General features: G+C 37.2%; 3 protein-coding genes across 5 annotated transcripts; 1 reads left to right on the top strand and 2 right to left on the bottom strand.

The window, feature by feature from the left end:
- The first annotated feature begins 172 nt into the window (after nt 1–172).
- On the top strand, nt 173–4,878 carry LOC110841759 (vitamin K-dependent gamma-carboxylase). Its single transcript, XM_022087456.2, has 11 exons — nt 173–366; nt 434–589; nt 656–821; nt 900–992; nt 1,230–1,283; nt 1,371–1,406; nt 1,520–1,683; nt 1,747–1,958; nt 3,809–3,940; nt 4,001–4,168; nt 4,237–4,878. Exons 1-11 carry the CDS (start codon nt 237–239, stop codon nt 4,777–4,779), a joined length of 1,854 nt encoding a protein of 617 aa, XP_021943148.1. The 5' UTR covers nt 173–236; the 3' UTR covers nt 4,780–4,878.
- On the bottom strand, nt 4,782–8,962 carry LOC110848080 (bifunctional 3'-phosphoadenosine 5'-phosphosulfate synthase 2). Of its 3 annotated transcripts, none has more exons than XM_022095202.2 (10): nt 8,812–8,962; nt 7,289–7,418; nt 6,961–7,196; nt 6,603–6,860; nt 6,074–6,508; nt 5,858–5,986; nt 5,712–5,780; nt 5,393–5,619; nt 5,054–5,310; nt 4,782–4,975 (listed from the first exon to the last, which is right to left on the bottom strand). In XM_022095202.2, the coding sequence occupies exons 1-10, from the start codon at nt 8,842–8,844 to the stop codon at nt 4,881–4,883; spliced, it is 1,869 nt and encodes a 622-aa protein (XP_021950894.1). In that variant the 5' UTR covers nt 8,845–8,962; the 3' UTR covers nt 4,782–4,880. The 3 variants fall into 3 exon arrangements, with proteins under 3 accessions (XP_021950894.1, XP_021950903.1, XP_021950886.1); XM_022095211.2 differs by lacking the exon at nt 8,812–8,962 and adding an exon at nt 7,725–7,826; XM_022095194.2 differs by lacking the exon at nt 8,812–8,962 and having other exon boundaries at nt 7,289–7,593.
- Nucleotides 8,963–9,312: 350 nt separating this feature from the next.
- On the bottom strand, nt 9,313–12,206 carry LOC118437780. Its single transcript, XM_035857133.1, has 6 exons — nt 11,986–12,206; nt 11,178–11,862; nt 10,926–11,092; nt 10,233–10,800; nt 10,042–10,157; nt 9,313–9,965 (listed from the first exon to the last, which is right to left on the bottom strand). Exons 1-6 carry the CDS (start codon nt 12,028–12,030, stop codon nt 9,735–9,737), a joined length of 1,812 nt encoding a protein of 603 aa, XP_035713026.1. The 5' UTR covers nt 12,031–12,206; the 3' UTR covers nt 9,313–9,734.
- Between the last annotated feature and the right edge of the window lie 139 nt (nt 12,207–12,345).

The following is a 12,345-nucleotide window of genomic DNA, read 5'->3' on the forward strand; positions in this document are numbered from 1 at the left end:
AAAGAGAAAACAACATTATTTGTACCAACAGCTCAGCTTTCTTCTAATCTTATCATGCCTTCGCTCTTTAAACGCAACTTTCTCTCCCGTAAAAATCAATACTTTTCAATTCTCTTCCGACAACGAGAACATCCAAAGTTTCCAGAGATCGCATTCCCAACTCGAATCTCCATCCATCTGGACTGCTATTTCACCACACCATTTCTTTGTGTCAATTTATCACTCTCAGCGTTACAATGTCACGTGTTGCAGTATTAATTGTGAAATTTAAAAATTTCGTAAAACAAAAATTAGCTCTCTTAAACGCATACTCCCTCATGGACCCTTGTGATCCGACCGCGTTAGCTTTGTTTCGCATAGCTTTCGGTAAATTAAACCTCATTCAAGTGCTAACAACTTGGTGATAAGTATGTATGCATTAATCATATTCAAGGTCTTCTCATGATGCTGGACATCCCCCTTGAACGCGGCCTAGAAGATGCTGATATTCGGTTCGGGGATCAAAATTACTGTTTCTTTCCACTGTTTCCATGGGTGAAACCGGTCCCCGTCGCATTTGCTTGTCTACTCTACTCGGCCATGTGGATTGGTAGGACACAAATAGATAAGTTATAAAAATGTCGAATCTAAAAAAAATTTAAAATTTAAAATTTAGGAGCTCTTGGAATTTGTCTTGGCTACAGATTCAAACAATCCTGTATTTTGTACCTCATCCCCTATGTCTATTTTTTCATTTTGGATAAATCTCGCTGGAATAATCACTCGTATCTCTTTATGCTATTTGCAATCCTACTCAAAGTGGGAGGGGCTGGGGAAAGATTGTAAGTCAATTTACAGACGAGCTGATATCTGTATGTATTTATGTACCAGCATATTTGTATTTATGCATGTACATACAGGTCCCTCGACAGCTTAATAAACAAGTACCCCCCGCAAACTGTGCCCAGATGGAACTATGCAATCATAAAATTTCAGATCTTCATCCTCTACTTGTACAGTAAACATATTATTTATTATCAATATAAACAATATCTGACGCTTCCTGTTGCATGTATTCCTTTGTCACTTCATGACATTATCATGTCCTCCAAATCATATTTTTTGATTGGCATAGCGAAATTATCACTACGATAATTAAATGCTTCGACCAATTAAAAAATTGGATTCAGAGCAGGACTTGATAATGACACGAAGCATGGACGAAGCTTAACTGTGTGTTATCTACTTAGCTTTGCAGGGATTAAGAAATTAGATTCGGATTGGGTTTCCGGATGGTCTATGAGGTATGCTTAATAAGTAGGAATTATTTTGTAGTATTTAAGTCGTGAAAGCGAACGCAATACTGATCATTGAATTGTTTTAATGCATAGGAATTTAGGAAAACATTGGGTTTTTGGAGGTTTAAAGTGAGTTTTGACATGAAGTTTACCCTAAGATATGCATGCATGTATGCATGTACTGTTATATGCATATACATATTTAATCAGATAAATAAATGAAATGGTTGTATTTTACGCAGACCATTCCTAGACCAACAGCACATTGAATTCTACTTTATCCACATGGGTGGTTTATGCTACGATTTGGGGGTCGGATTTCTTCTTAATTTTCAACGGACCAGAAAACTTGGAATTTTGATTTCTATCTTATTTCATGGGATGAATGCAGCGATTTTTGACATTGGTGATATGCATAAATTTATAATTATACTGTTACACCATTGGAATGATTGTCCCTCGAATACAGGAATGTTCCCGTACATCTGTCTGGCTTCCTTAATTCTCTTCAGAAATGCGGATGAATGGCCATGTTCCTGGTTCCGCAGCGGTCGGAGTGAAACCCTTAAGCCAATTTCATCCACACCAAAAAATAATGTTATGAAAAAATCAACACGCTTTTTAATTTTTATTTACGTTGGAGTGCAAATATTTCTCCCATTCTCGCATTCCATCACCAAGGTATGCTTGCATACAAATTATAATCCGTAAAATCTGCATCAATTCAATAATCCCAAGGTCCTGAATTTTACTTACAATGCAAGTCTTTTACGTGTACAACTCAGATCTGGTCCGGACCAATTTTATTTTGTTCAGCACAAAAAATAAGCATACCCGAATTTTTTCTTTTTTCATAATGCGCTAATTTGAGCGCGAGGCGCGAATTTTAAAACATTTTTCAGCCAAAACCTCGGTTTTTAAAATTTCTGTAAATTTTCGAAATTTAGCGCGAATCCAAAAATTCGAAAACATGTCCCTTCAGAATGATTTACTTGACTTATGAAAAATCCAGATGCATTATTTTTTGAAAAATTAAAATTTTGAATAAGTTTATAATTTTAATGAATTTCAAAAACTGGCAAAAAATTTTGAAAATCAAATTTCGAGACAATTGGATTTTTCATAAGTCAGGTTAGTCATTCTGAAGAGACATGTTCTCGAATTTTTGGATTCGCGCTAAAATTCGAAAATTTACAGAATTTTTAAAAACCGAGATTTTGGCTGAAAAATGTTTTAAAATTCGCGCCTCGCGCTCAAATTAGCGCATTATGAAAAATGAAAAAATACGGGTATGCTTATTTTGTGTGCTGAACAAAATAAAATTGGTCCCGACCAGATCTGAGTTGTACACGTAAAAGACTTGCATTGTTAGTTACGTGTGTATATAAGGTTAACTCACTTGATGGTAAATTTTGTGACCGAGAGCTTGGGATTATTTTGGGGAAAAAATTCGTTGTTACGTGAAGTTAAGGCCATTTTAATGTAAATTTATAAAATAATGATGAAGATCAAGGCCGGTGGTGGTCAAAATTTTGACAACACGACTTTATACAGATGCATAACAATTACACCGTACATCATAATTAACAAATGACAAACATAAATATCATAACGATTAAACTTGTTCATATGAATTTAGGATAGAATTAATCAGTTCCAAATCAGCTTCGGCTGGATCGGGAGGAATCTCGAACTCTTCATCGCCATTGAACATCGTCTTCGCCACCTTTACTTTTGGTTGTGGTGGCATGACCTGCTACATAATTATTTGAGGAGAAATGACGGCTGCAAACGCCAAAGTTGTCAAGTTTAAGTGATGACGTCGTCCCAATAGCTTGAGAAATCTAAATACTCCGAAGAAGTGCATGTTTTGCATTTGGAAACGAGTGAACTTTGTGAGAGGGCTTTCCTTTTCTGTTTGGACAATTCGAAATTGCACAGTTTCTCCCCATTTTGCTAAAAATGACATCAAATTTGCTCCAAGATCGTTAATTTTATCCACCACCGGCCTTGATCTTCATCATTATTTTATAAATTTACATTAAAATGGCCTTAACTTCACGTAACAACGAATTTTTTCCCCAAAATAATCCCAAACTCGTCCCATGCTCCCGGTCACAAAATTTACCATCAAGTGAGTTAACCTTATATACACACGTAACTAACAATGGAACCTTTTTTCAAGCCACACCGGGATCGACTAGCGAGTTATGTCAAAAAATCAAGCCAAAAATTAGGAGTCACGTGACACTTCTCTTTCCGTTGAATGGCCCCTTTGAAGAAAAATATTGGAGGTCAAAGTTCACACGAGCGCCTTGGTTTTCGCCCCGTGGAGAAAAACGCAAGGGAAAATTTTCTCAAAAATTGACCTAATTTTTGGCTTGATTTTTTGATATAACTCGCTAGTCGATCCCGGTGTAGCTTGAAAAAAGGTTCCATTGTAAGTGAAATTCAGGACCTTGAATAATCCTAAGTAAAATTCTGGACAGGAAACAATATTAAAATATTGTTTAATATTTATTTTTCAAAAGGGTTTTAATAATTGGACCCCAGGCCTGTACGGCTACTCCTGGGATATGATGGTCAACTCATGGGAAACGCTGCACCAGAAAATTATTGTCAAGGATGAGATCACTGGACAGGAGAAATTTCTGGATCCAGATGTAACTAATGCAGTCTAATTTGATTTTTTTTCTGAAATTTATTTCATTATTGATAAATAGGTCTGGGTGGCCAACGACCGATGGAGTAGTCATGCCGATATGGCGCTTCAACACGCCCAGTGTATTGCACGGAACCTTGAGCGATACAATATCAGCTCCATAGGAGTTTACTTTGACATTTGGAAATCTCTTAATGGTCGCTTTCAGCAGAGGATATATGATCCGAGGGTATACTTACAATTGCTATATGCATCTATCAACTAATTAATTAATTATGCAACTATTTCAAATTGCAGGTCAATCTTCTCAAAGTACATTGGTCCCCTTTCACCCCGGTTAGCTTTATCCTCCCACTTCTCACGCAATACTCACACTACAGAGATTATTTTTCTACGTTCTTCGATATTAATGCCACCAGTGATGTGATATTCGTGGCAGATTATCCTGGCCTGTTTCTTGAGAATTTTCTTCCAGAGGAGTTGGTAAATGTAACCATAACGCTAATCACTGGTGGAATAGTTTTCGAAGAAAATGGGATCAATTCGTCGCTGTCTGTTAGCGGTGAAGAACATCCTGTGAAGAGTGGGAAGTTTCACAAGGTCTACTCAACCCACGAATCACCTTCTTGTTACATGTATAGATATACTAATGGGACCGAACAGCAATCAATGTATGGCGATGAATCCTTAGAAATTGATACATTGTCAGAAATACAGGCTAATTTTGTTAAATTTATGGCTTCAAAAGTCGAAATATTTTCGAGAAGCGTGTATCTCGTTGCAAATTCATATTTGAATGTTTTGTTTGATGTGCCAATGGTGCTGCGGAGGAGAGAGTAAAATGTATTAAGGAATCCATTTCGTCATTTATTAAAATTGTCAACAAAATAGTAAAAATTGGATTAAAGCTTTCATTCTTCTTAGCAACCATTTAAAAAATATCACCCCTTCAAATTTTTGTAATATTCTGCCAATACATTCCAAGCTTTAGGAGACATGAACCCATCAGGAGGATTTTGCCCAGACTTTGCGAGCCCTGAGTATGTGGAGAAAATCAGGTTGATAAGTTTTATTGATGTAAATATAATTAGTTTATGCATTTTTGCTTATTTACCCCTCATTTTAGTTCCCGAAATAAAAATAAAATCATCCTTCCTTCCTGGTTCAAAAAACGCCATGCACTTTCCCCTCGTGTCGTATGCCGCCACCCGAAACGGAATGATTTCAAGCCCAGCCAACCCTGGAGCCATTTTTAGCACCCGAGCACCGTGTGTTGGATCGAATAGGTCGATGGATGGATTTTCTGGATGGGGCATCCCAGCAGGGTCCCTCCCAACAATGTAGAAATTTGCACCAGCATTGAGACGAGCTCTGATTGAGTTTTATTTTCCAAATAATACTGACGATGAGATAACTGAAATAACTATATTAAATATTTTTAAATAAACATTACCTTGCATGCCACTGAACCTCCGTTGGTCCAGCGTAAAGCATTGGAGACGGAAAAATGGCTAAAATTGTTCTCTCAGGGTCTAAAACACCCTCCTCAAGAACTGCCAAGTGCTGTTGTATCCTCTCAGGGAGAGGAACATCGTCGTCCTTCGTCCAGCCACCAAGTGGGTGGAGGAGCAAGACTGGCTTCTTGTACCCATAGCTTGACTCGAGTTTCCGTTGTGTGTCCTGAGATAAAAATACAATTAGTACATATATACTGAATTACACATAATTACATACATAGAATTATCACCAGACTTCTTCAATGAGTTGCTCACCTGCATCAATAATGCATGGCCATTGTGTATTGGGTTCCTCAACTGAAATGCAAACAATGCATCCGCCTCCTAAGGGATTAAATTAATGCTATAAAATATTTAGAATTTCATATGTTCGACGTATAACCAAACATTTTATCATTTACCATCTCCTTTGCTCGTTTTCTAATCTCATTTGGAGTTAAGCGATATTTATCTAGCCCATCGTTCCACTTGATGCGCTCAAAAACTTCCAGCTCACCACCCATTAACCAGTCGCCGCTGGAGAGAATCATCTGAAAAGAAGTCACACATATAAATATAACCAGGCATATTATTTATCACTATTTAATTTAATGGTACAGCTATTAGTTATTGTCTACCTTAATATGAGGGTGCTTTGGCGATGTTGTCCCAAATTGTCTCGCCACACGTTCCTCTTTTCGATGCGGATAAAACTCAATGCCCTTTAATACTCCAACCACATGTCCTTTATACGCCAAACACACCTCAGTCACACCCTCCAACCTAATCTTATCCTCTGTCTCCACTGGTAAGACAATTGCTACTGGCATTGTGGCCACTTCATCCTTCACAAAAGAGTTAAAGTGGATTGTTTGGAGGAACTGGTCTTCGTTCATGAATCCTTTCAAGGGACAGGCCCAGCCTTCTGAGAGTATTTGAACCCATTGGAGATCCAGCTCCGTTATATCCAATTTTGGTGTAGTTTTGATGATTTGGGAGACTTCGGGTTTAGATTTAGTTGTAAACAACTCAGACACGGTCTCTGTAAATTGAAGGAATGGTGGGAGAATATCCTGCAATGTGGGAAAAATAGGTGAGTGTGTTTTTACAATACATATCTATTTTTTACACATTACTATTAAATCAGAACAATTCAATTATGCTCACCTTTTCAATCAGTAATTTGACGACCTCTAGCACGTTATCCTTGACACTATTGCCAACCGTTTCGATTCTTAGATCTGGATGTGGTGGGGGTTCGTAGGGCTGGTCGATACCAGTGAAACCCTTAATTTTACCCTCCCTCGCTTTTTTGTAGAGTCCTTTGACATCCCTCTGCTCACAAACGGCGAGGGGAGTGTCGATGAAGACTTCATAAAAGGGGAGGCCACTTGCCTTGTGAATTTCTTTGGCGAGCTCTCTGTCCTGTTATTTATATGGTGGTGAAATATAGATCAATTAAATTACACGGCCTTATTTAATATCAGTAACCATACTATAGAATCTATAGAACATAATTAATTACCTTTTCAAACGGGCTTACAAATGAGCACAATGCTACAACCCCACTGTCTGCAAAGAGTTTCGCCACCTCTGCCACTCTTCGAATATTCTCTTCACGATCCTCCTTAGAAAATCCTAGATTTTTATTTAATCCCGTCCTCACATTGTCCCCGTCAAGGGCGTAGGTTGGAATTCCATTCGCCACCAGGAAAGCTTCTAGTTCGAAAGAGATGGACGTCTTCCCAGCACCAGAGAAACCTTGAAATTTGTCAAATTTACATAATTGTGATTGACACTACACACACTGGGGGTTTATGTGCATAAGTGGTTGTCATAATTAATTTACATACCCGTAAACCAAACCGTGCATCCACGAAATCCTCTTAAATTTCCTAAAATCTGTCCTCTCCCATCCCTGGAGACGTGATGTTTCTGTTCCAGCACGTTCGTGGCGGCGGTGGGTGGGACGAGGCGGTTCGTCTGTGGGGGTGAAGAATTGTTTGAGTTAGTGTCAGCAGAGGAAATATTTGGAGAGCCCATTTTTAAGGAGGACGTGAACTTATGCAAGTTTTACATTTATTAGTTAAAGTCCCAAGTATTAGGACAGCTGCTGGGTTTTAGTGTTGGTGGACTAGATTTGAGTAGGAAATGAAATGTGTGTGGGCGAGAATGGAGAAAGTTTGACACACCGGGGATTCGAGTCTTATGTCCATGGATGTATAAGAAAGGGTCCATGCACAATACGTATGTACGAGGTGAAAGTAAGTCTTGCATGGAAATTCTTACCCGATTTAAGTTCATAATTTTTGCGGAAATAATTTTACTCTGTAGCCATAAATATACTACCAGTATACTGAATAAGTCATGCAATTATCCCAAACAACTTCTCCTTCTAACTGCAATGCATATGTGCATGTATGCAAATATAATATGTAACAGTAGTTGTTTATACAAGTGGAATAATCTCAGCTATATATGGTTAGCTAAAGTTTAATAAGTGGGTGAGATTATACTTATTATTTGTTGCGTCTGAATGGGATGTTTCGTTCAGTCAGTGGATTATGAATTGAGATATTACGTATGTGTGCTTACATGGATGCCTTAACTGGAATATACCAGTATTAATAAGACCAAAGAGTAGTTTCTGTGGTGTGTGGTTAGGATGGATTACGTGGAAATGTATGAGCTTATTTAATTTCCTGAATTTGATGATTGCCCATTGCCATTGAACCATTTTAAATTGAAATGAATACCCAAGCCTTTGATATACCAGGCACAATACCAATTTAAAGATGATTTTTGTGTCACGCTAATTTTATTTTAATGAGTGACCTAGTTTTGTCAATTATTCTGTGCAGTTCTGTGCATACAGACTATATTTATAACTTAAGAGTAATATGCACATGCAGATGGACACGTAAGCTGACATTGATAATTTGTAATCGTAATTGGAATACATATCCAAATAAATCAATGATGTCAATTAATGGTAATAGTTTGATTAGATCAATAAACAATGGAAACTGTGATTTGTGTGAAAACCCAAACAAACCAACAGACATGAGTGGACAGAATGTACATGATGATGTATTCATCATAAGAAGGACATGCACTTTTTTCATGGAACGTGAATAAAGTTTTGCAGAAAAACAGTTGTATTTTAAATGCATGCATGCTTGGAATTAATATTTTATGTTTATGCAAATTTTATAGATAATTTTGAGAAACATTTTTTCGCCAACTACTAAATTTGTTGTATGCATCTATGTCTCATGTCTCATACAAGAGCATCTATAGTCCCAAAGTTTGTTCCACTGCATATTTCAAAATTTCTATAAAAATATGTATAATTAGTAGAAACAAAGAAACTTACCCTGAGTATAGAAGGATGCCAGTCGTGTCCCATTTTTAACGAACTATTAAAATTCCGGTAATAGAAACACGGTGTTTTAAAATATTACACACGGTCCCTTCTGCACATCTACCTCGTCAAAAAGACAATTTCACACTGGGCTCACAACATGAAACACTTGTTGTATTTATTATGCCGTGTATTTTACGTGCATGTGTAACCAATTTTAGAGTGCCTGGCAGTTGGCAGGCTTTTTACTCTTTATAAATACACGTTCAATGAATGATGCTGTACTTTGAACAGTGCAAATTGTTCAGGAATAAGATGCGTGCATTTGTGGGTTTACCCGTCGGTGAGTAGTTATCAATTCCCTTGATCATGATGACATCAAACTGCGACATTTCAATTGCAAGAATCATTATTGAACTTGTTCTTTCCAGGGATGAAATTTATAACGAGATTGGTTCTTACAATCAAACGATTTTTTTATTTAAATGAAATGATGACCAAGCAATTAGCTGTACAAATATATGCATGCATGTCCAGTGGATATCCAACACCACAAAACATAACGGGGCTCCTATTATCTATACATTATTGTAATGCGAGTGTTTATATTCAGTTCACACTCGGCTGCATACACTTTGTTGACCATCCCGTTTTTTTGTAATCATTCTTCTAAAAAATTCTGTGACGGGAGCATTGTAACGTTTAGGTAGCTATATTATGTATACACCCACATGACCAATAACACCGTACTACTCTTAATGACACATTGTGGCGAGAAACTGTTATGTTTTAGAAATCGACATTTTTTTTACATTGTATGTATTTTCATTTTTAAATCCTTGACAAAGTTATGAAATTTATTTATGTACACTAAATCAACAATGAGTTTAGGTATATTTTCTCAACTTAATATCCTAGTAGGATGATTCTACTACCTACTTTTCAAAGCACATTGAAATCAGAGATGCATTATCTGATGCGTCGTCGTCGTCATATTTCCACTCTTCTTGGGAGGTCAGAGATGGTCCCCATTTTTGAAAGAAACGTGCCGGTGACCCAGAAATAATTACCGAGTCATCACGAATAAAGGTTCCAGTACTTTGATGCATCTGAATGTTGGCATATCTTCCACCAGCGTTCATGAATTTGATATACCGTTCAGAATTCTGCAAAATCTCGAAAAATTATTAATCTGCATATTAGTTATTTAAAATCGGCATCTTTAACCATTGTAAACAGCACCTGGCTTATATTGTCCCCATTAATGTTAACGGTGTGCATCGTTTCCAAATTCCAGAATCCCCACAGTATAATAAATTCCTTGGGGGACGTAAAGTCCAGAATAAGATGTCTCATTTCTATTATTTCGCAAGATCAGTTAAAATGTATGGACATTATACAAATACTTTTTACAAATTATTTTGTATCTTTACTTTTCAAACTGCCAAGACCCGGGTGGATTTTACATTTTTCAATTTTTTCAGCCAACTGTTTGCTGAATGAAAACTTTTGCTCGCCAAGTTTTCCAAGCGCATCTCGAAACTTTTCCAGTACTTCAGGATCAAGTCCAGTTAGCAGAGCGTCTGTCATCTTCTCGTGTCCCTCCATCAAAGTGAGTTCTTTTATATTCGGAAACTTGTCAAAGATCACTGGGAGATGAGAATCTCCACAATTTTGGAGACAAAGACGAACGAGATGGGTGGAACAAGTTGACATTTTCTGAAAAGATAAAGCATCCACGAATGCAAATGTTAAGGTATTCAAAGTTCTTGGGATGGATATCGGTCCTCTTGGAAGAATAGATTTCCACTCCACATCGGGATCAAATTGTAGCAAAATGGAGTACAAGTTTGGAGCCGAGTTAAAAACATGCTGTAAATTCCGAACAAAAGGTTTGAATACTTCAAGACGAGTGAGTTTCGGGAGTGAAAGTGGAAATGGCGTAGGCATGGAAGCGTTGCAATATTGACTCCCTGATGCCGGTTGACCTGTGGCACGAATCTTCAAAAAATAAAATGTTAAAAGCGCAAATTTTTGTATGCATAAATACTAAATAATTAAATACAAACAATACAATATTAACTCTTGTCAGTCATAAGCTTTGTTTAATTCAATATTTATATTACCGAGTTTTGATTGAGAAAAACACACTCTAAAGTTTCCCCTTGTGACTCCAAGAAGTCTCTAAATAGGGTCGGATCAAGATTAGTGTGGACGTTAGTTACTCGAAAATCCTGCAGGGCAAGATTCAGTTTTTTGAGGCAATGAATCCTATTATTAGTAAAACCGACATCTGTAAAAAAAATTAATTATTGTCTATTGTTCCTTCGAATAATTGGATTATGAAAGGAATACGTGGTTTTGAAAATATGCAGAACCTTTTCTTCCCTTGGGGCTATCCATCGGCATCATGTTCAAATGTAAATATTTGAGTTTGGACAGTCCTCCCAAACCATCAAACTTGGTCGGATTTTCTTCCAACATTCCATTTATCGTGAGTCGGACAAGGTGTGGGCAAGATTTTACGACGTCGCTCAGAAATGTGGAACCACCCCCGGATCCGGAGCCGAATTGGTTTCTGAGATATCCGATATATTCCAGACTTCGAAGTTTGGGAAAGACGTACCACTCGGTTGGTGAGTTTTGGTTATCTTTCTGTACAGGGAAAAATGGAAAATGACAATAATACTCGTCATGCATTACACCCAACTCCAAAACGCGAAGATTTCCGCCCACAATTCGCATGAAGTCGTGATAATTTTCCTCTTCAATAAAGCCAGATTGGAGTCGGAGGGTGGTCAGAGTGTTTTTCAGGTGGATCAAGATTTTTTTAACCACCCCAAAATCCATGGCGAAGGTTGAGAACGTTAATGAGCAGATGCCCCATTTTGGATAGATTTTTGTTATCATGAAATAAATTACTTGAGCCTCCTTAAAACTTGATATGGTTACAGGTTTTCGGTTTCGCTCAATAATATCGCCAACTTCGTTCCATAATTTACAAACCAGGCGAGTTGGTCCAAGGTCTGGAGTTGGGAGAAATGAAAGAATTTTTTCCACGATCTGTTAATAATCATGAGTTTATGATTATAAAATTAGTCCTAAGATTGTAAGTAAAATATTACGACAGCCATTAATTCCCGTATAAAAGTGTTTAACGATGCCAGAATTTTATTATGTACTTACCGGCTCAATAAGAAACGGATTGAGTTCTATCCGTGAAGATGCCATTCTAATGTATCAATTAATTAAATATTCAAACAGAAACTTTACGTGTGGTACGTTTAAAAGTATTAAAACTGTTTGTTTGTTGTGTATCAAGTGTGACCTAATAAATATTTACACGTATTTGTGCGGATGCAGACCTCTGAAGAAACAATCACTGATTGTCTTGAATAAATCGGGCGTTGTTCGGCTGCAATGTGAAAGAAAGACGGAATTTCTGGATTTAATATATGCATATGTATGTACATACATGCTCAAAATCTGACTTACTTATGTATGAAGATCTAATCTGGAATATCTGGAAGTGATTGGCTAACTTGG

Source organism: Folsomia candida, unplaced genomic scaffold (genome assembly GCF_002217175.1).
Source record: "Folsomia candida strain VU population unplaced genomic scaffold, ASM221717v1 Fcan01_Sc001, whole genome shotgun sequence".
NCBI classification, from domain to species: Eukaryota; Metazoa; Arthropoda; class Collembola; order Entomobryomorpha; family Isotomidae; genus Folsomia; species Folsomia candida.

What these genes read in the sequence shown, in the direction of transcription:
- LOC110841759 (XM_022087456.2), top strand. Translation starts at nt 237, where the DNA reads ATGTCACGTGTTGCAGTATTAATTGTGAAATTTAAAAATTTCGTAAAA. An exon ending in TCTCGCATTCCATCACCAAG is followed by an intron (nt 1,959 to 3,808) that starts GTATGCTTGCAT and finishes ATTTTTCAAAAG; the next exon opens with GGTTTTAATAATTGGACCCC. An exon ending in AGAAATTTCTGGATCCAGAT is followed by an intron (nt 3,941 to 4,000) that starts GTAACTAATGCA and finishes ATTGATAAATAG; the next exon opens with GTCTGGGTGGCCAACGACCG.
- LOC110848080 (XM_022095194.2), bottom strand. Translation starts at nt 7,478, where the DNA reads ATGGGCTCTCCAAATATTTCCTCTGCTGACACTAACTCAAACAATTCT. An exon ending in TCAAATTACTGATTGAAAAG is followed by an intron (nt 6,509 to 6,602) that starts GTGAGCATAATT and finishes CCCACATTGCAG; the next exon opens with GATATTCTCCCACCATTCCT. An exon ending in GAGGTTCAGTGGCATGCAAG is followed by an intron (nt 5,311 to 5,392) that starts GTAATGTTTATT and finishes AAACTCAATCAG; the next exon opens with AGCTCGTCTCAATGCTGGTG.
- LOC118437780 (XM_035857133.1), bottom strand. Translation starts at nt 12,030, where the DNA reads ATGGCATCTTCACGGATAGAACTCAATCCGTTTCTTATTGAGCCG. An exon ending in TAGCCCCAAGGGAAGAAAAG is followed by an intron (nt 11,093 to 11,177) that starts GTTCTGCATATT and finishes TTTTTTTTACAG; the next exon opens with ATGTCGGTTTTACTAATAAT. An exon ending in ATGGGGACAATATAAGCCAG is followed by an intron (nt 9,966 to 10,041) that starts GTGCTGTTTACA and finishes GAGATTTTGCAG; the next exon opens with AATTCTGAACGGTATATCAA.